Genomic DNA, 21,283 nt, shown 5'->3' on the forward strand with positions numbered 1-21,283 from the left:
ACACGAGCTGCTTAACGAGCCGAACACGAGCTGTTCACGAACAACGAGCCAAATTGACAGCCCTATAACACACAATTATTACTATTTTTAATATTTACACATACCACTCACATCTTTAAATTCACATTAAAAATAGCACTATTATCACTTGTTAAAAGGCAAATACACATTTTAATGCATAGTTTTAAAACACAAAAATGCTATGCATGAAAATATGAAAGCTTAGGAGTGAGATATGTAGAAACATAATAGTTGTGCATGTATAGATTTTTTATCTAATGATAAAAAATTTTCATCAAAAACACTGGATGAACAAGAACAAGAAATACCTTCTCTTGAAGGTCAAGATCATTTGATGATAGTAAATTGACGACTGCCTTCAATAAGAGCTGATCACTAACAACAGCATGTTTTGCAGCCCCTGAAATCTCTTGCTGGTAATCAGCCAAATCTGCTACAAGAAGAACAGCCTTTTTCTGAAGTCTAATGTCAATGCTAACATTGCTCATAATGTCCTACACAAAGGTAGCATTCCTTAAAATCAACACAGCAGATAATCAAGAATTTATGAGAAAAGCTGCAAAATGGTCCCCCGGCAATTTGCAGGGGTGTCGCTTTAGTCCTCGACTTTGAAAAAGTGTCAATTTGGCCCCCCAACTCTTTTTATTGGTGTTGCAAGTGTCCAGTAGTTAAACATAACGGAAATTGATATTTAGAGTGTTAAAAATATATTTTAGTCTTTTGTAATAATAAATTAAACTTACTGAAAAATCAAAAATAAAATATAAATTTAAAAAATACCCCTATTTTTAACGCCCTAAATATCAATGTTCGTTAGTCTTAACCGCACCTACTCAAAGAGTTGAGGGACAGTTTTAACTCTCATTCCAAGTCTGGGACTAAAATGGCCCGCTGTAAATAGTTGGGGCGATTTTGGCACTTTTCTCAAGAATTAATTATTACTTGCCGGTATTATTTACCTGTAACATCAAAGTCCCATTCACTGAAAAGAACAATTCCTGGCCATCCTTATTGTTCCTGATCAAGGTAGAAATAGCAAATAATGCCTTTATAGCTTCTTCCCTAGAGCTGGACTTTACCATTTTCATTAATCTTGTCAGAACTCCTAGAGCAAGGATCTGATGCGTGGTTGGGAAAATGAAATAATAATAGACATATTAGAGATAGATCAAAAAAGAGCACAAGTTCCAAAGACGACATTTAAAAATATTGGCATTTACATACATACCACCCAATTCCTATGTATTCACATATCTAAAACCTAAAATTTACTTTCTACATTTATATCACCCAAATCCTTCATATCACATGATTCACTTCACAAATACCCCCATTTTAACTTTCAAAAAGTTAAATACACCTTTTCAGAGTTAGGTGTTACTATTGGGTAATGTGGAGACCCGATCAACCGAATTTAATTAGCTTCTTAATTAATTATTTCACCTACCGTTCACCTACCACACCCACCTACCCCCCCCCCTCCCGCTCCCCTACCACATTTCACCTACCTCCCACCTACCACTCTCATGGTTTCTATAAATAGTTTCTTTTGTTTTAAAAAAAATGCAAGCCAAGCAAGGCCAAACCAAGTCATCTTGAGAGCTAAGAGAAAGAGAGAAAGAGAGAAAGAGAGAGAAGAAAATAGAGGTTTTATTGTAAACATCGAGGTGCTCGACGGTGTAATTCTCGAAGAAATAAATCCTCTACAGCTCCGTGGACGTAGGCAATTTTGCCGAACCACGTAAATTTGTGTGTCACTCTGGTGTTTTTTCTGCGTGCAATTTTTCTCGTTACATTTTTTGTTTTATTGTTGTCGTTTTTCACAACAACTGGTATCAGAGCTTGAGTTCAAATCTAAGGAAGAACGATGAGCGGAGACAAAGTGATGACATCGGGGATCGAGAAGTTCAATGACACAGATTTTGCTTACTGGAGGATGCAGATAGAGGACTACCTCTATAGAAAGAAACTTCATCTTCCGTTACTGGGAATGCGACCAGAAAAGATGGACGAGTCGACAAAGCGGAATGCAATCTGTTGGATCGACAGGTTCTGGGGGTTATACGATTAACTCTGTTGAGATCGGTTGCCCACAATGTCATCAAGAAGATGATTACTGCAGATCTTATAGCGGCTTTATCAGATATGTATAACGACGAATAATAAAGTGTATTTTATGAAAAAATTATTCAACTTGAAGATGGTGAAATGTGTCTCTGTTGCTCAACACCTGAATGATTTTAATACTATCACAAATCAATTGTCGTCTGTTGAAATTGATTTTGATGATGAGATACGTGCACTGATATTGTTGGCTTCATTGTCAAATAGTTGGGAAGTCATGAGGATGGGAGTTAGCAGTTAACAGTTCTGCAGGTAAATCCAAGCTGAAATATGATGATATTTGTGATTTGATTTTGGCTGAGGAGGTGCGCAGGAAGGATTCTGGCGAGGCCTCGTGTTCAAGTTCTGCGCTGAATGTTGATTCCAGAGGAATGAAGATTAAAATCAAAGTCTGATCAGCAGACAACCTGCTGGAATTGTGGCAAGGCTAGCCACATAAAAAAAACTACAGGAATCCTAAGAAGAAAGAGAATGATGTCGTTAATATTGTAACTGAAGAAATATATGATGCTTTATTGTTGGTTGTTCACAGTTCTGTTGATGACTGAATACTGGATTCAGAGGCTTCCTTCCATACATCTTCCCGCCGGGAGTTAATATGAAATTATGTTGCAGGTAACTTTGGAAAGGTATATCTGGCTGATGGAAAAGCTCTAGATGTGGTGGGGATGGAAGACGTTGATATTGCACTCCCTAACAAGAGCAAATGGACTTTGCAAAAGGTCAGACACGTTCCTAAGTTGAAGAAAAACCTCATCTCTGTTGGGCAGCTCAATGAGGGTGGTCATTCGGTAGTGTTCTCAGATAACACCTGGAAGGTTACCAAAGGAGCATTAGTAATGACTCGGGGTAAGAAAGCTGACACACTATATATGACTACAGGTTTACTCAGCGTGGACACATGAGTCAGAGGTGCATTATGGGGAAACAGAAGAAGGTTTATTTCCTTAAAAGTGACAGATTGTCAAAGGCAGTAAAACCAGACCTTGTACAGAAAAATAGTGGAGAACCACATAGTTATGAAGAAATCTTGCAAGATGAGAATTCGAGCAAATGAGAGCTGACCAAGGTGGAGGAGACAGATTCCCTGCCAGCGAATCAGACTTGAGAGCCGGCAGAACAAGTAGGTGTACCGGATGAAGACTGCGCTTGATGGCAGTAAGAGGTACAAGGCTGGACTTATTGAAAAGGCAGAAGCAGGACATTGCTCATGCAGTGGGAGTTGTAAGCAGATACATGAGTAACCCAGGAAAGAGCTTGCCGGTACAAAGCTACGTTGACGGTGATATGTCAACTGAGTGTGTTACTCGCGAGAAGCTGAAGTTGCGCTCAACTTTAGTTGGTCTTCTGACATGAAGACAAGGGCTTTGAGTTGCAGAGGTAGAGGATATCGTGTTTGAGGAAAAAATCGGTACAGCCAGTAGATGATGCAGCCAATAGGTGATGCATTCAGTGTCCTAATCTCCAAGTGGGAGAATTGTTGGGTAATGTGGAGACCCTTTCCACCGAATTTAATTAGCTTCTTAATTAAGTATCCCACCTACCTCCCACCTACAGCTCTCATGGTTTCTTAAAATAATTTCTTTTGGTTTAAAGGAAATGCAAGCCAAGCAAGGCCAAGCCAAGTCATCTTGAGAGCTAAGAGAAAGAGAGAAAGAGAGAGAGAAGAAGGGAGAGAAGAAAATAGAGATTTTCTTTTAAACGTCGAGGTGCTCGACGGTGTAGTTCCTCGAAGAAATAAATCCTCTACAGCTCCGTGGACATAGGCAATTTTGTCGAACGACGTAAATCTGTGTGTCGCTCTAGTGTTTTTTCTGCGTGCAATTTTTCTCATTCCATTTTTCGCTTTATTGCCGTCGTTTTTCACAACAGTTACATATGTAAATATGTAGGAATTGAGTGGTATGTATGTAAAGCTTCCTAGAAAAAATGCTAACGTTATGAGATTGTTCACACAAAATGTCTCGAATAGAAATTTTCCAATGTAAACAATTAAGAAGTTCCAAGAGCACCTTAAAGCATCAACAATTATACCATGCACAATTGGTGATATTTCAGCCATAAATCACTACCGAAGCACAAAACTAAATAAATGGTGGAAAGCAAATTTATGATGTCCAGAAAATAAATTCGAAGTAAAAGAAATTGCAGCTTAACACTTCAGGAACAAAAATTCAAATGACAACCATGATCATGGTGATGGTTTATGCACAGCTATGAAGAACAATAAGAACAAACCTGAGGTAAAAATAAACACAATAAGAACAGTATGGGAATATTATATCAAATTCTATTATTTGTCTCAATGTTTTAGTTAACAATTGGCACAATTATCCACAATTAACTTGATGGAGTCATATGATAACTTTACATATATTTTTTGAAGACTAGCGTCTCTTTAGGTAATTCAAGCTCCCCAACACCAATTTTCAGCAAAAGGATAACATTACCCTAGCATTTGCTTAATTTTTATAAATTATTTCAGTTTATGATATTTAAGTTTTATGTTTTTTATATCTCTTCTAAAATACATTTGATATCTTCATATTGCCTAAAGTTAGATGTTGTGGTTGTAATTCCACTTTCACTCATATGGTAGAATGATTAAAACAATTAATAAACCGGGAGAATTAATGACGCTAAGAAGTCATAGAGTTCAATTTATCCATTTAGTTCATGTTGTAGAACTTAGAAGTTATTTCAATAATTGTCTAGATTATTTCAGTAATTCCAAGACATTGGAATGGTGTTTATTCTCCTAGTGACTATAAATAAAGAACATATACTGAAATTATGCATTTTTTATCTTGAATTATGAAGACAAATTTCCACTTTCCTAGGATAAAATTAAAGTAGATGACTAGGAAGTAAAAACAGATGGAAAAAAAAGAAACATGAACAATAATTGTGCAAACATAAGTACAGAATAAATTTAATATCTTAAAAAACACTCAACTTGAATGAATGGGGAATGAGGATTCATAATGATGACTAAACTAGTTAAGATTAAGCTAATTGATGATGAAAATGATATCAAGTACGACACATAAAACTCTTCAAGGAGAGGTAAGCTTTTTGTCAAAATATCACTCTTTCTATCAAATTATTTTTCTTAAAATTTCCTTTTTATATCTATCCATTTTTTTTTGTTATTTACATCTTCTTTGATATTTTTCTAATGTTTTCAAAACCATGCATCATGGACCCTGTGGAAACAAATTAGTTTTATCAAATCAATACATAGCCCTTAGGTTAATGTTTACAGTGATATGACAACTCCAAGATATTGCCATCTTATTAAAAAATAGATTCAACAATTTAAAAAGGGTTTATGATAGATCAAGCTATTATATCGAAGTAATCCAAATGAATACAGAGTCTATTAAAAGGGTAAAAGAAAAAGGCTTCATATAATAGGATTTAACAATAATGAAATCATTAAACCAGCCCATGAAGCCTATGCAAATTATGTAAAACATCAGCCTATAAACCCATGTATCCTGACAATCATTCACTAACAAAACTTAAAATTTATGGTTAGATTCAACATTCTGTCTATGCTGTGTAACTCTAGGTTTTGCAATATTGTTGTAGAAAATAAAATAATGGATAAGTTGTACAAGGATGATTTTTTATAATTTAAGATAATTAAAAACTTGGGCATTAGGATTTGAAAATAAATTTAAAATTGCTCCCTTTGGATTGTCCTTCTTGTGGAATAGAGCATTATTATTATTTTTTTAGTGAATTCCTCCTTTTTTTTTCTATTTTTAACAAATTCAAAAATGAAACAGCTAATGACTATTAACTTCAATAATTTATTGATCTTTCTTAACCAAATCTCACTGTCCCTATCCTTAGCCATTACCAAGTGAAGAAATGATTTTGAAAAAATGGTTACTTTTTCCATTCCTGAGTTGGGCATCTATAGAGCCATACAAATAACCCCTAGATTTCTTTTATATCTCCTATTTACAATTACACCCCGAAAATAACATACAAATCTCAACCAAGTTTGCCAAAGATTATGCATGCTCCCAAGTTTTGGCACCAAATTGATTAACTTTATAATATTTTAATTTCCTGTCCTAAAACTCACTCATCTTTAAACACCAGTAAACTAACCATATCTTGTGTGGGCTCAATGTAAGATCCCTTAAGCTTATGTCCAATATCTCCGAATCACAAGAAAACATATATGCACTGAACTATGCCAATGCATGAGTTGGCATCAACCTCAAAACACAACCCCATTCAATGGAAATTATGGCACACATCCGGCAGATGTTGATAGATTTAATTCATTAATAGACTTGGCGTGGCAGAATCACGGGCCCTTGAAGAGGTTCCTTCAATCATTCCGCATCAATTAGTTTTAAATCTAAATATTGAACTTAAGCATAAAAGCTAAGCCTAAACAACCTACTTAATCAAGAGGGATAGTTAATCATAAGAGCTTGCACCCATAAAGAGTCTGGACCTTCATCTACATAAATCTTAGTTTAAAATTAAGAAAAATATGTTCAGATGAACTTAATCTACTTCACAAAGAATAACTTTTAAGTTCTCTCATTTACACGGTGGGAAAAGGGGTCGCTTCTTCTAAATGACAAGCATGCTTCATATGTTTCTTCCCTCCGTTTTAATGAAAAGTTTCATTTTTCATATTCTTCCATGAAAAGGTGGTTAACACCCCTCATCTATATAACCATCATCCATCCTTGTCCTATAAATAGGGGCTACTGCAAGGAAGAAGAGAATCAAGTTTCTAATGCAATACTTGCAAAGGCTATCTCCCTTTCCAGAAGTAAAAGTGTGGTTCTCTATATTATGTTTCATACTCTACTCCACCTTATTTTAGCATTTGGCTAACCCTCTTTCCTAAAATTTACACCACTCCATGAAGAGCCTCCCCACTTCTATTTGTCACTTCTACCTTAACCTTGCACTTACGTATTCACTAGTTAATGGTTGTACAAAAATTCAGCAATTATAACAAAATTAATCCGAGCAAACAGAAGACTTTTATTTAAGGCGATAACAAATAACCCAGCCAACATCAAACAATTAACTAAAAACTTTGCCTGCTCAAAAATGTAAATTAAATTCAGTAGGAATGGATAGAAGTTTACGAGTGGAGAGGGAGAATGGGAAAACGAGTTACCATCTTAAAGATGTAAAATGATGAACAAGGAAGAACTCATGATTACCTGGTTCTGTACAAGTGCATTATTTTGGCATGCTTTTCCAAGAATCCATGCAGAGATTGTTCGTATCTCAGGATCCGAATTATCAAGCTCTCGAACCACAGCAACAAGCCCACCCAACTTGTCAAGATCTGTGAATCATGCAAAAACTTAGAAAGAAAACACAAATTATAAAAGATGAGTAATAACATGATCTCCCAATGCGGTACAGAAATAAGAAGCCAGCTACATTTTTCTTGGGTGATAAAAAATTGTTATAGCTTACAGGTGATCATAGTAACAACTTTACCATTTGCATTATCAATAGGCTCAACAAGAATCAAGAGTTCATTCAATGCCCGTTTTCGATCCTCTAATGATATAGAAGAATTGTTCAGATCATTGATAGCTATTTTCATCAACTCGGCATCTGAAGGGATCTTAAGTTTCTCCATTAGTTCCTGTATTTCCATGACAAGTATAGGAAAAAGTTATGTCAATCATCATTATCATCATGATCATCATTAGCCTTCTCCCAATTATTTGCATTCGATAGAAAGAATGTAAATACATAAAAATAAAGAAAAAATATAGGTTTTTTTTTTTAATAATCACACTAAAAAGTTGCTGTCTAAATATTGAAATCAAATAAAAATTTCATAAATATTTACGATTGAGCCTAGTGTTGCATGTCATAGTTTCAGAGCTTCTTTGAAGCTGTGTACAGCTAAATCATTAGATTTAGAATTTTCTGTTAAACTCCAGAAAACAATTCCTCCGTAAGTGGCCTGGCACAAGTTATGAACAGATACTTTTGAAGCAAAATGCAAAGTTCCATAATAATGGTTACACTTCAATAAAAAAAATTTAAAAAAAAAGTCAGGCAAATAAAGTGGCAATGGCTATGACGAGAAAAGAGGGGATGCACTTTAGGAATTGTGCCCACAATGCCTCTCCCCTTAATGCCTGAAGAGTATTTCATTTAACTTAAGGTAAAGATACACAACTCGCAACAATGTTCACTTTGGGATAATTGGTACCATTAAAGGGATGTTGGGTTGCAATTGTTTAGGATGCAATGTAAATTAAATACACAACATTATAAATCCTTAAAACTCTTTTAGGTTTGATTGTAAAATAAACTAGGAAATCAATCTTTGTGTTGGGTAGGTTGTAAATAGAAATCAATTCCCAGTCATGAATAGGTCGATGTCAAGAAAAGACATAAGCTAGTAATCACAAAGGAGTCACAGCCATAGGAGTGGGTGAAAGTGGGATCAAGGTAATGAGTCTTAGCCACGAGTTACAATAGCGTCATGGGTTGTAGGCAAGGTGTTAGTGGGTCATTGGTGGCCAGGACGAAACTGCAAGGGTTCGGTGGTGACGAGGACTTCGATAGCACACACAGGAGTGCTAAATTCCAAATTCTTTCAATATGGGTGAATTTCAAGTTCTTCAAAAACAGCTTTTGTGCAGTGTTATAAATCCCCTTAGAACTACTTTAACTTTGTTTTACTACAAGCCAAACGCTAGCCAAAACAAAACTTTGTATTTATTTTGCTTTAAACTCCTAGTACATAAGAAAAAAAGCCCCGGGTGCAATTCACTCACGTAACCATATATATATATGGTTACGTGAAAAAGATTGATCGTCGATCAACCCCATAGTCTGACCGAGGGGCGGACCTCCCTTCCAGAAATGTGTGCAATTCAATCCTACGCAGGGATCGAAACCCCGACCCGAGGGACTTACACCATAGGTCACAACCAATGAGCTAAGCTAAGGCGCACACACGCGCGCACGCGCACACACGCGCGCACGCGCACACACACACACATATAAAGGAATATCCAAAGGCTATTATTGGAGCCTCCAGCCACCCTAAATATATATATTAGACTTAAGAATGTAGTTCTACAATCCAAACTTATAATGCAACATTTGAATTGTACATAAATGCTGAATAACATGCACAACTGAAGCACACATTCCAAACACGTTACATCATAAGCATTATATCAATAATGGAAGCTTTCTCCAGTCTTAGCTTGACAAAAAGAAAAATGAAAAAAAATACATTCCAACAAACAAATTTGTTATATTCTTAATAGCTTGTAATGTCCAAATCCAACTTGAATAAGTGAAATATGACACAGTGAGGCCTTTCACTTCAGACTGAACAAAGACATGGAGGACATAGAAAATTCAAAGTCTCCGAGTTAAAAATAAGGAAATTAGAGCTAGATTTAAAAAGCTTAAAAATCATATCAAATGGTTAAAAGTACTGGAACAAAATAGTGAGGGTAATGCACCATCAAATGAAGCCGAAGGAAAAAAAATTATTTTGTTATAGAACATGACCAAACAACTGCATCAATAAAAATGAGATTATATTAAAGAGTATTTTCAAGGTTATGTTGAGCATTTTATTTCTTTTTATAGGCAAATGTAGGCTCAAGAATCAGTTAAGGAACTAACTTCATGTAAATTAACCTGTGAAATCCCACCCATTACTTAAAAACACTCCTGAAGTCCTGTTAAATAAAAATATAAAGAGGACTTTAAAAAAATTTATATTGAATTTCCACCACACTTACAGATAAAGTATACTAGGTTTCAAAATAAATCTAGGAATTTGCATTACAAGAATAGGAGAACAATGGTCACCTTTAATTCTAATTGGCGTTTGTTCAGCTCAGCTGGAGATAACCTCTGAGCATCACTTGCTTTATCCTTCAACTTCTCAGGATCAGAATGGCCTGAATTATTTCAAATATTTAGTGCTAAGAAATAAATAAATAGACTGATTTACTTCCACAGAACATTCAATAATGTCCACTTGAGTCGCCATGGAGATATGAATATAACCAAAGGTTTAGAGACATTGCAAAAGTGGCAGAGCAATAAAATACGAGACAGAATCTTTCAAAACAAAGTGCACGTTGATTGTATATCATAGAGCTTCTTAGATTTACCATCATTGTTTTCTTGGACCATTTTGAGCGACCCTTTTGTTTAAAGTAAATGCATCAATAAATGTAACAAAAATGCCAACGTATGAGGCAAATTTGTTAAAGATAATGCCAGAGAATAGTTAGATATGCTTCTAGTTCAAAAAACTGTCAACAAAACATCCAATTCTCAAGCTTCATCTAGCTGAGGATGAAACTCCGATATTTTCAAGCTCAATTTAATGTCCATAAAGTGATGCACATTCATTGGGGTGTAAACGAATTGAACACGAACGAACAGAGCTTGTGTTCGTGTTTGGTTTGTTTGAAATTAAGTGTGTTTGAAATAGACTCATGTTCGAAATTGTTCGTGAAGTTATTGTTCGTGTTCAGCTCAATTTATTTGAAATTAATTTGAAATGTTTGAAATATTTGAAATATTTGAATTGTTTGAATTGTTTGAATTATTCGAATTGTATGAATTGCTTGATTTATTCGAATTATTTGAAATTTATTTGCATTGTTTAAATTGTTTGAATTGTTAAAACGATAATAAATTTAATTATTAATTCTCAAATTACCAAAAATAAATAAATAACATCCCTCTACTAAAAAAATATTATTTCTTCAACTATATTATTATAAATAGTTAAAAACAAGTAACAAATGAAATATATATTTAAAGTTTCAAACTCAAATTCTTAAAAAACTATAAATCATTATTATAATTTATAGGATTTAATTTTTTAAGACATGATAAATTTTTAAGAGTATATAATTATTTTTAAAATATAATAATTTTTTTATAATTATTTTAAATTATTTTTTATTTATAACATAAACGATTCGAACACATGAGTGTTCGTGTCTGATTTGTTTATAAACCGAGCAAAAAAGATTACTTGTGTTTGTATCGTTTGCTTATCGAACGAATTGAGCACGAACTCCCTGACGAGCAGAACACAAACTGTCCGTGAACAACGAGCTTTTTGGACAACCCTACACATTCATCTGCTACAAAAATATTTGCCTCAAGATGTGCAGAAAACTTACAATCAAGACATGGAAGCTTATAATTTGCTGCTTCATTTTAAGGAATTCAAAGAAGAGGAATTCTCAAAATCAAGGGCTGAAGAATATCTAAGTTTCCCTGATTACATTCGAAGTATTTCTCTTACTCATACTGATTGTATAAAAAAATTAAAATCATAAAAAATAATAATTGTGTGGCATAACATAATCTATTGTTTTACTTTTTTTTCTTTGGTTCCCAAAAAACATGTTTTTTCTTTTAGTTTATAAAATTTTAATCTGCTAAATTTATTGAGAAGGTTTTTTAGGTAAATTCAATGCTCTATATGTTAACGTAGCAATGACAATTGCCAATCCATTATTACTTAGTATATCACTCTATATAAGCAAAAATATTCTAAGTTCTGACTCCTTGACAGAATTATTCATACTTTATTAAATTTTAAAATTAATAATTTGAGTCTCCTAAACTCACGAAACTTCAGCTGTAATCAACTCTGGAACACCATCTAAGTGAACAAAATGTAAGCTTTTTAATTCTTTCAATTAAAAAGAATTAATTGATAAATGTCACATTGCCTTTGCCTGTTTACGTTTCATTATATCCTAGTTACAGATAATCTTAAAATGAAGACATAAAAGAGATGTCCTGTAGGTATCTTTCTTTTGTCACACCAACAACTGTTTTATAACCTAAGATTCTCCTCTGGCAGGTAGGATTGATGGAACCCCCAACACAAAACGATGAAGCTAAGAACAACACATTATGAACTTAATCTTGAAAACAAAAGCTCTTAAGACCAATTCCTCAAAACATTCAATAGCATTACAAACCACAAAATCTTATCTTTTTCACAAGAGTTTAGCCGCCCACTCCGAATATAAAGCATAAAAGAAAATAACAAAATACATACCTATTGCCCACTGCAACATGCCCTCAAGGGAGGAGAATCCTCCGGCGAATTCGCCGGAGGCATCGCCTTCCACCGCGTAATCGTCCTCCGGTTCTATCGCGGCGAGAAGATCGCTCTTATCCTTAGCGGTGGCCCATAGGATTCCGGCGGGAGAGGACTTGTTAGCCCGATGCTCGACGTCTGAGGCCGATGCCGACACATAAGCCGAGAGGAGGAGGCATAGAGCCAACGTAAGAAGAGATTTACCCATCCAAATTGATGCGCAGTTAAATTGAAGGCCTGTTGAGGTGTATTGGCGATCTGGAGAAGACGGGTCTGGTTTCTGCTAGTTTTCTGCTCTCTCTCTTCTCTCTGGCGAGTGCGAGGCCGGAATTTATGGTATATGTGTAAATTTAAATTCTGAAAAATGGGATTTAGCACGAAGGTGACGTGGCGTGAAGCGATTCGCTGGTTGCGTTGGCGATTTCTCAAATTCCGCGTTTCGGGAAGTTTGGAGGGAATTAATAATAATAGTAATAAAGATTAATTACATAAAAATGAAAAATATGAGTTTAGTTTAGATATTTAGATATTTCAGTGAGAATTAAGAAAATGGATGAAATAGGGTAGTTGATTTGTAAATAATAAGTTTCGGATGGTGAATGTAGTTGCCCCAAATTAAAGATTTATTTACATGTATATCATATAATTCCGGTATATTTATATATATAAGTTTCCAATATTATATTAGAAATAAAGATTATGTGCAGTCCATCACTAGTTTACAAATTTTCTTATCGAAGAATTGCAACGGCTCCGGGGCAGGGGTGTAATTAAAGCCAGCTCGAGCACTACTCATTAACGAGTCCATGAGGAGCTTATTGAGCCAAGAGCTCACGCTCAAACTCAGGCTCAAGCTCATCGAGTCTCGACTCATTAACTTGTGAGCCAACTTGACTCGCTAGATTCCGGTAACATTGATACCTTCCTTTGACTTAACATTTCAAATCCAAATGACAATACATCAATATATTTTTAAGGGTACAAGTGAAGCATAACATCACTCAAAAATATTAATGAAATTTAAATACATGCCTCCAAACTTTTATGTTATCGCATATCTAACACCGAAAGTTTAATATTTACACTTGAACAACCTCGGTGTCACAAACCCATGCACCCATGCAAGAAAACGTGCATTTCACTTTTAAAAAGATAATGATTGTAGCATTTTTGAAGTAATTTTAAAGCTTGAGAGGTACGCATGTAAACATAAATGTTTAGATGTTAGATTTATAAATACGTAAGACTCGTGTGGCATGCATGTAAATGCCCTGAAATATTATCATGAACTATGTTGAAATTTAAACCATGAAGAATCAAACCACAACATTCTATAATAAAATCATGCAGCTGAAAAATAAGTTTAAAATCATCATCACCATCATCATTATCATTATCAACAGCCTTATCTTCAACAATTTGAAATTGGCTTTATGAATCCATTGTTAAAAATAAGTTTTACATAATTAACCAATTGCTGAAAACATCAGAAACTAAAACCAGAAGTACAGATTAAACCGATTGACAACTTATAACTTATTTGGCATGTTCTTAATATAACAAATATTACACATTTGCACATAGATTCATGAAATAAATTGAGAAAAATTCAGCCTCACCTTGGAGGTAATCAGAGCACCCAGAACCAAGACACCAGTGAGCCCACCAACAAGCCAACCACCAGGAACAAAACCATCACAATTCCTGCAGTCTCAGCATGCTGTATGGGCACAGACTTCGGCGCGAGAGTCATAACAACAGCCGTAAAATAGCCATTCGTCAGACCCAAAAGACATGTCAAAATCATCACCGGCGTCTCCGTCCTGATGAACTCAGGTCCATGCAAGCACACGAAGAACAGAGGATAGAACAGAAGCCTCGCAACACAAGCGCCCACCGCCACATTATCGTTCTGTAAAAGATAAACTCCAGAGAAAGCCTTCCCCACGAAATCAAAAATATTGTATCCAGTAATTAAGATTATGGGATACCAATCCTTGAGAACTTCAGAGTGAACATCTTCTGTAATGTATCCAGGGAAGATGGAGAGGGTTACAACATAGATGAGGAAGAGCCCAAATCCATACCATTTGATCCTCATGAAAATGTTCCGCAGAGTTGATCTCCAGGTTGAACCAGTTAGGAATTTGGAGTCTCCTTCTTCTTTCATGGCCTGGATTTTGATGCTCCTGTAATGCTGGATGACGGGAAGTCTGTCAGCTATGTTGAAGCAGATGATGCAGATGATCATTACAGCGATGGTGACGGCGAAGTAGAGGTTGGCACTGTGTCTCAGTCCGGTGGCGTCTTGAGGATAGATGGCTTTGCAAATGATTCTCATTGCAGAAACAAGCACTCCTGTACATGGTTTTAAGTAAAAGCTTGTAACAAGTGCTTGTTACTAAATATGAATCATAAGAACCATAAAAAAAAAGATGAATAATAAGAAAATTAACACAAGATATAAAATGAGAAGATTTACATACATACCACTCAATTCTAATGTATTTACATATCTAAAACCTATACTTCAATTTTCACATACTTAGCACCTTTACCTATGCATGAAAAGGTATATTTCATTTTTTTTAAAAGTTAAAATGACAGTATTTTTGATGTGATATGATTGTTTTGAGCGGTATAAATGTAAAAAACAAAATTTAGGTGCTAGATATGTAAATATATAGGAGGTAGGTTTAAAAAAAATAATTAAAATAAGGATGATCTAACAAAAAACCAGAAAAATATCGATGAAAGTTAAGATGTGACATCAAGGAATTCCAAAATAGACTAAAAGAAAGCATTCATCATATAGTTGCATCTTTTGAGTCACAATCTATTTTGAATCTTTATCATAATCACATTCTTACCCAAACTGTTGGGGTGGACCTTATGAATCCCTCACTTTTGGCTTGCAAATTATTTGGAATGTTATTATCACACCCACTAAAGTCGTATACCATATGCTCAATCTTAATTTGGGTAATTTTAAGTTTTCTATCTTCAAAACATTTTCTTCATTTATTAAAGTAAATGTCTCGTTAATTAGAGCTATCACATTTAATGAAAGCATGTGCAAAGGCATCTTGCTTTGAATATCTCATATAAGCATTTCTGCAATCAATATAAAAAAAAAATGAACTCGATATCAAGCTTCCATGTAATCCTAATGGAATTAAAAACGTTTCCATCACTACACGACTACTTCTAATCACAAGCAGTCATTTATTTTTTATCCATGCTACTACTAAAATGGTGCTTAATACTCCGCTAAAATAAAAAATCCACCCCAAAAGTTTATCTATACTACCAGTTAAATGGCATTTGCTATTCTACAAAATTTATCATATTAAGTTCTAAATCATAAGCATGCGATTTGGAGCAATAATATTTTTATTCATATAATAATAATTTGTTTCAACAATATTCATTGTTACTTTATAATTATTTTTTTAATGTTTTAATTTTATTCATAAATAAATTTGAAGTATATGCAAGTATAAGCTATAAACTATAAGCATGTAATTTTCAACAATTGAAAATATATTAATAAATATGAAGCAAGTACAATGATATTACTTTTCTTGATTTTTTGAATTGCTGGTTTACAATTTCAGTCCAAGATATGTTTGAAATTTTAAGAATATTTAATTTTTTTAAAAAAATGCATGGAAACTATATAGTATATGATTTAATTTTCTATTATTGATACATAAATTTAGATTATATGCGGGATCAATTTGTCCGGTTTTAAGTTCTAAAGAAAAACCACAAAGTTTATAATCTTAATAATTTTATTGATAAATTAAAAAAATGAAGTAATTTAAAATATTGTGTATTTTAATGAGTTTATTTGATTTTTTGAACGTGAGCTTTAAATTGTAATTATAGTTCCACAACGTTGTATGTTTAAAACTTTAAATTTAGAATGTAATTTTGACTTTTTTTTTTGTCAACTACCTTCCTGCTATACAATAAATAGAGTATTAAAACACATTATTTTACCTTTTCCTAGTTTCATCAAGATATTAAAATGAATTTGAATATTTCCATTACTTGGTACCTTAATCCAAAGAAAAACTTTTAAGACAAGCATCCATTCATGTATATTGAGTGCATTCAAGCCAAATCAACTCATATTCAAGGATGCTCTAACCTATCAAGTTCAAACATATAAACTTACAAATAGTTAAAATAATGTCAAAATTTATACTATTTTTAATCACCTATTCACCACTGGAAAATGCCACACCAACAAACTGCAATTGTGGGTTGTAAATTTGCACTTCAATGTGACACTTCGACTGCTATCTTAAGTTTTGGATATTTAGAGGTTTTCTTTCTTATACTCCATGAAAATCCTATAATAAATTTAATTAAATCAGCACTATAAAAGAGTGCGAACAAAAAATTGTAAGAACAATATTGTGAATAATTAATAACTAATTTTTGTTCACATAAAAATTCAATATATTTCATAAAACAGTGGAATTTTAAAAAAAGTCTTCAAATTTTTGTAGGTACAGTTAATGTAAATATTAACATATATATCTAAACTAGAAATAGAAATCTCTTTATTACAGTACGAAAATATTAGATGCATGCACTTAGCGCGTGTTGTGCTTTATACTATTTGACTAGAAGTTCTAATTGCAAATAAGAATATGACTTCATCATTAAGCTACACTAATACCAGTGAACGCCTATAAATAGTTTAATAACTTCCAACATACTTTGATCACAACAATTATTTTTTAATGCAAACCAAATCTAATATGATATACTCAATCATAGATCTTCTTAAGACCAATAAAAATCATATAGATATGCTTAATGTAATCTCTATGCTTGAGGGATACAAAGTCAACGCATCTAATGAGGTTTAGTTTCATACTTTCAACCAAAGCAAACATATAGTAAGTAAGGTATTTTTTCAGGTTAAAGGGTGCAATTAAGGTCAACATTTCCATTTAATGTAGAGGCAACGCTAACCAGCATATATCTAAACTTTTTGTGTCAACTTGGGTCAAGTTTTTAAAAGTTCAACTTGAATCTTTCAACATGTATTTTAGATGGGTCAAATTCAACCATAGTCATCTTGGGATCAAACTCAAACACGACTAGCCAACTTAGATTAACACCCATAGCAACCTCAAAACTTCATGAAAAGGGGAAAAAAAAACATTGTTGCACATACACAATATAACCTGAATCAATATCAAAATAAAAGATTCAAAGGAAGTTTAATTTTAGATTCAATTAAAAATATATATGATCAAAGTAGAAGATGCTAAATGTAAAACTCAATACAAGAACAAGAAAAGCGAACATAAATGGTAAATCCATCACAAGATCAAAGCCATAAATGGCAAGGGAAATTGAGAACTGATACAGGAGGCTTGTCCTTGCAATCTAGGCTTGGCAAACTTACTAGGCAATCTACATGGCTGAACCAAAATGACTCGTACAAGAAAAAATTTAAAAAAACTAGAAATTATGACAAAGTAGTTATGTGAACAAATACTAAGCAAGTCAGATGCATAAAGGAGAAATTTACCGCTCCCAAAAAGAATTCAGATCTCAAACTTGATAAAGGGTCAAAATCTCAAAATAGATTCAAAAAGATCACTATATCTATAATAAAAATTGTAATCATACAATCATCTAACTTACACGAATCAGAATTCCTTTCTCAAATAAAAAAAATAACAAAGTACTAATAAAATGCAGACAAATTGCTAGGAAATTTCTAACAAAATTAATGACGTACCAAAGTAAAGTAATACTGGGCTAATATTATGGTTAACCAAGCATCGCAAAAATCAATGCTCAAATTCAAGTCCAAAGTCAAATCAATTTTTGTACTCGGGATCAGATTCATTTTCCAATAGACTAAATAGAGCATACAAAGCAATAAGGAGGTCAAGTGAAGAGCTACAATCAAACAAATAACGACTTCAATAATAGCAACATGAATCCTTTTTCTCCATTGTGTCCTATTGAGTGTCATAATTTGATTCAATTCTAATAAATTAATATCATTTTTTATACAACAAGCACCAATCTTTTTAGGTCTACTTCTATTTAAAAGAAGCATGAATTTAACTTCCACAAAGTAATTCAAGAATCATAAGTTTAAATTCCACAAAATTCTCTATTAATTGATAGGACAAATCATACAAGGAAAGGAGGCATTGCAAAGGAGATATTAAAACAAAAGGATCGTACCATCTAATTATTTATCCATGAGTATGATAAAAATAAACAAGTCATATCAATTATCATGATAAACCAATTTATTTGAAGTCTATTGAGTTCTAACTAGCATCTAGGATTCCAAGCATCAAATTCAATTAAATTCTTTTGAATCATTGCATAATGAATCTTTACCTCTCTCTCTAAGTGGCCAAGCAAAGCCGCCCATGTCTGAGAATACGGAACTATGCTTAGTTTCCCTTTGACTAATACATCCCATCGAACCTCCTGATACGTGTGTTAACCTCATTTTTAGTGAGATCTTAGTCTCCTACTCCCAGAACCGATAATTTAGCTTTAGGAGTTCTTATTGACCATCCTAGCGGACTAGCAATGGAGCCCACCTCCCGTAGAACTTCAAGTCACTTCTTGGCTCATTTTTGTGAAGAACTCGTGTGAGTGGTTCCAAGCACTCAACTTCTAGTTGCAAGGGCTAAGGATCAACATGTAGAGGGCCCGAAAATGAGTTCCTATAGGATCAAACGCCCTCAGGTAAACCATTTGTGACTCGATTACTTGCAAACGCCGCAATTCACGCACTCACTATACCACACGCGGCTACTTTCCATTAAATTGACTCGCCCGCCGGCAAACTCGTCCGGAAGATCCCGGATGACGAAACGGACCGCGCCGACGAGTCCGGAACGTCGACTTTAACTAGGAAGAACACCCATATCGCTATGGTTTCGCGCACGAGTGATTAGCACGACTATCGATGCACATTTTTTTTAATTAGCAGGGTGCTAGTCCAGACCCAACCCAGGTTCAACTCGGGTTCAATTTGGGCTGGACTCGGGCTGAACAAGGGTTAAATAATTTTGAATTTCAAACTTTCAAATTTCAAATAGGCATTTAATTCTATCTTTAATTGAAAGGTAAAGACTTTCCTTTTGAATTTGTTTCATCAACGAAAACTAATTAAATCCCGCCAATGTTTTAGCCTAACGGCTTCTTCGATTGAATTCGGCCCCGCTCCTGTTCTAAAAGGGGAATGCTTGCCTTCTTCCTCTAACATTCGTCCCCCCCTCTTCATCCCCCACTCGTCCATTATTCTCGTGCGTTAGTCTCGGCTCCCAACCCCCTCTCTCCCTCGCCACTGAAATCCTTGTCAGCTTCTCTCTCGCTCGCCACCTGATTTATACGGTCTCTCCTCTGCATCGAAGCTCTGTTCACCTCTTCCTCACGCCTGTTTCTCCGCTCACAGTCACGCAGGAAAGCCTCGCCTCCCTCGATCCCGCTGATCTCCATTCGCCTCATCTTCCTCATCTCCCTTCGCACGACCTCACTCGATCCCGCGCTCCTCTTTGCGACTCGATCGAAGCTCCTGATCGAAGCAGATCTGCTGCTCGCTCCCCTTCTTCCTCCAAAGTCTTCCTCATCTCCCTTTGCTCGACTTCGCTCGACTTCGCTGCTCCTCCCTGAACTGAAACCCCTCTCCCCCTCTCTGCACGACGCCTCTTCCTTCTCTCGCCCGACTCCTTCCTTCAGCACTAGAGTCCCCTGTTCGCCTTCCACCCTCTGCAAACCGAAGCCCACGCTCCTCCACTCGTCTTCCCCCCGCCTGGCTTGCTTCTCCGTCTCCCACTCTTCCGCTCACCTGCTTCGATATCTTCCTCTCTCTCGAGCGCGACCCCCTCTGCACCGCTCACCCTCGCTTGACTTCGCCTCTTCACCTCGGCACGGAGATCTTTGCTCGGCTCTCCTTTCTCGATCGAAGCATTAGCTAGCTTACCTCTCCCTCTCACGACCGAATCCTCGCGCCTAACACCCTCACCGAGCTGAACTCCCCCTTCTTCCTCTCGAACACGGAAGAAGGAGACGAGCATTCTCGAGTCGCAATCACGTACGTTCTTTTAAGCGCAACAGCTGAAGCAGAGGAGAGCAGCTTGTGGCATTGCACTAGTTCTACACCACATTCTTCCAGTTTTTGATGTTCTGCAAACACAAGGTGATGTGCTTCTTGTTTTTTTACTTTACTAATAGAATGCATAGGAACTGAGTGGCATGCTAGTAAATCTTTCTTAACTTTTTTTTTATACTTTACATTAGCATGCTGTGTTCTTTCATCTGCACTTCAGTAATCATTTCAAAACTATTTAATCCGCATTAGTTTATAACATTCTCACAATAATTGATTTTAATCTATCCTATATTCTAGTGTAAAGTGTTGTGGTTATTTGAAAGTTGAATGGTAATGAGTTGAATTGTATAATAAGTTGAGAGTAATGTATAATGTGATAAACAACTAAGCATGATTAAAAGACTGATGACGATTGAAATCTTTTTATCATTGCGGAGTCTTTCTCTTATCGAAATTGTGAAGATCTTTATGTTGATTAAATGAGTTTGCTTGCTTGAATTGACTGTTTGGATAGGAAGAATTACATACATGTCGCTCAATTGCTATGCGCTTGCATTTTTATTACATTGACTTCAATTTTTACTTGCACACCATACAATGCTTATATTCTCAGCATATGTGGAGCCTGAGTTTTATAATTACACAAATTTGATCTTTAATTCTACGTAAGAGGTAATTTTATTTCTTAATGTGAAATGTATTTTTTCATGCTTTATATGCTTCATGCTTAGGATTTATATGCTAATTTGGAAATAATTTGGGCACCATTTTGGAGCAATTTCGACGCTATTTTGGGGTGTTTTTTTTTTGCTTGCTGATTTAGAGAGACTTAGGGCCTGTTTGGTTCGGCTTCTGCTGCGCGGCGCGGCGTGCGACAGCCGCCTCGTCCCGCCTTC

General features: G+C 35.0%; 2 protein-coding genes across 3 annotated transcripts in view; both read right to left on the reverse strand.

The window, feature by feature from the left end:
* Positions 1–12,609, reverse strand: part of LOC110027817 (hsp70 nucleotide exchange factor FES1) — a 14,972-nt gene extending 2,363 nt beyond the window's left edge. For both annotated transcript variants that reach the window (XM_020729421.1, XM_020729414.1), the window contains exons 1-6: positions 12,230–12,609; positions 10,000–10,091; positions 7,642–7,792; positions 7,356–7,483; positions 981–1,139; positions 330–515 (exon numbers count right to left, since the gene is read on the reverse strand). In XM_020729421.1, coding sequence (XP_020585080.1) covers positions 330–515; positions 981–1,139; positions 7,356–7,483; positions 7,642–7,792; positions 10,000–10,091; positions 12,230–12,479 — 966 coding nt within the window. In that variant the 5' untranslated portion in view covers positions 12,480–12,609. The remainder of the gene's footprint in view (positions 1–329; positions 516–980; positions 1,140–7,355; positions 7,484–7,641; positions 7,793–9,999; positions 10,092–12,229) is intronic.
* A 1,072-nt stretch (positions 12,610–13,681) lies between these two features.
* LOC110031483 (equilibrative nucleotide transporter 1) lies at positions 13,682–14,632 on the reverse strand (the record flags this gene model as incomplete). Its single annotated transcript, XM_020734699.1, is given in 1 exon segment — positions 13,682–14,632. A coding segment is annotated over 1 exon segment (731 nt), but the record flags the coding sequence as incomplete, so codon positions are not given.
* Between the last annotated feature and the right edge of the window lie 6,651 nt (positions 14,633–21,283).

The sequence above is a fragment of the Phalaenopsis equestris genome, unplaced genomic scaffold, assembly GCF_001263595.1.
Source record: "Phalaenopsis equestris unplaced genomic scaffold, ASM126359v1 Scaffold000002, whole genome shotgun sequence".
Lineage (NCBI taxonomy): Eukaryota > Viridiplantae > Streptophyta > Magnoliopsida > Asparagales > Orchidaceae > Phalaenopsis > Phalaenopsis equestris.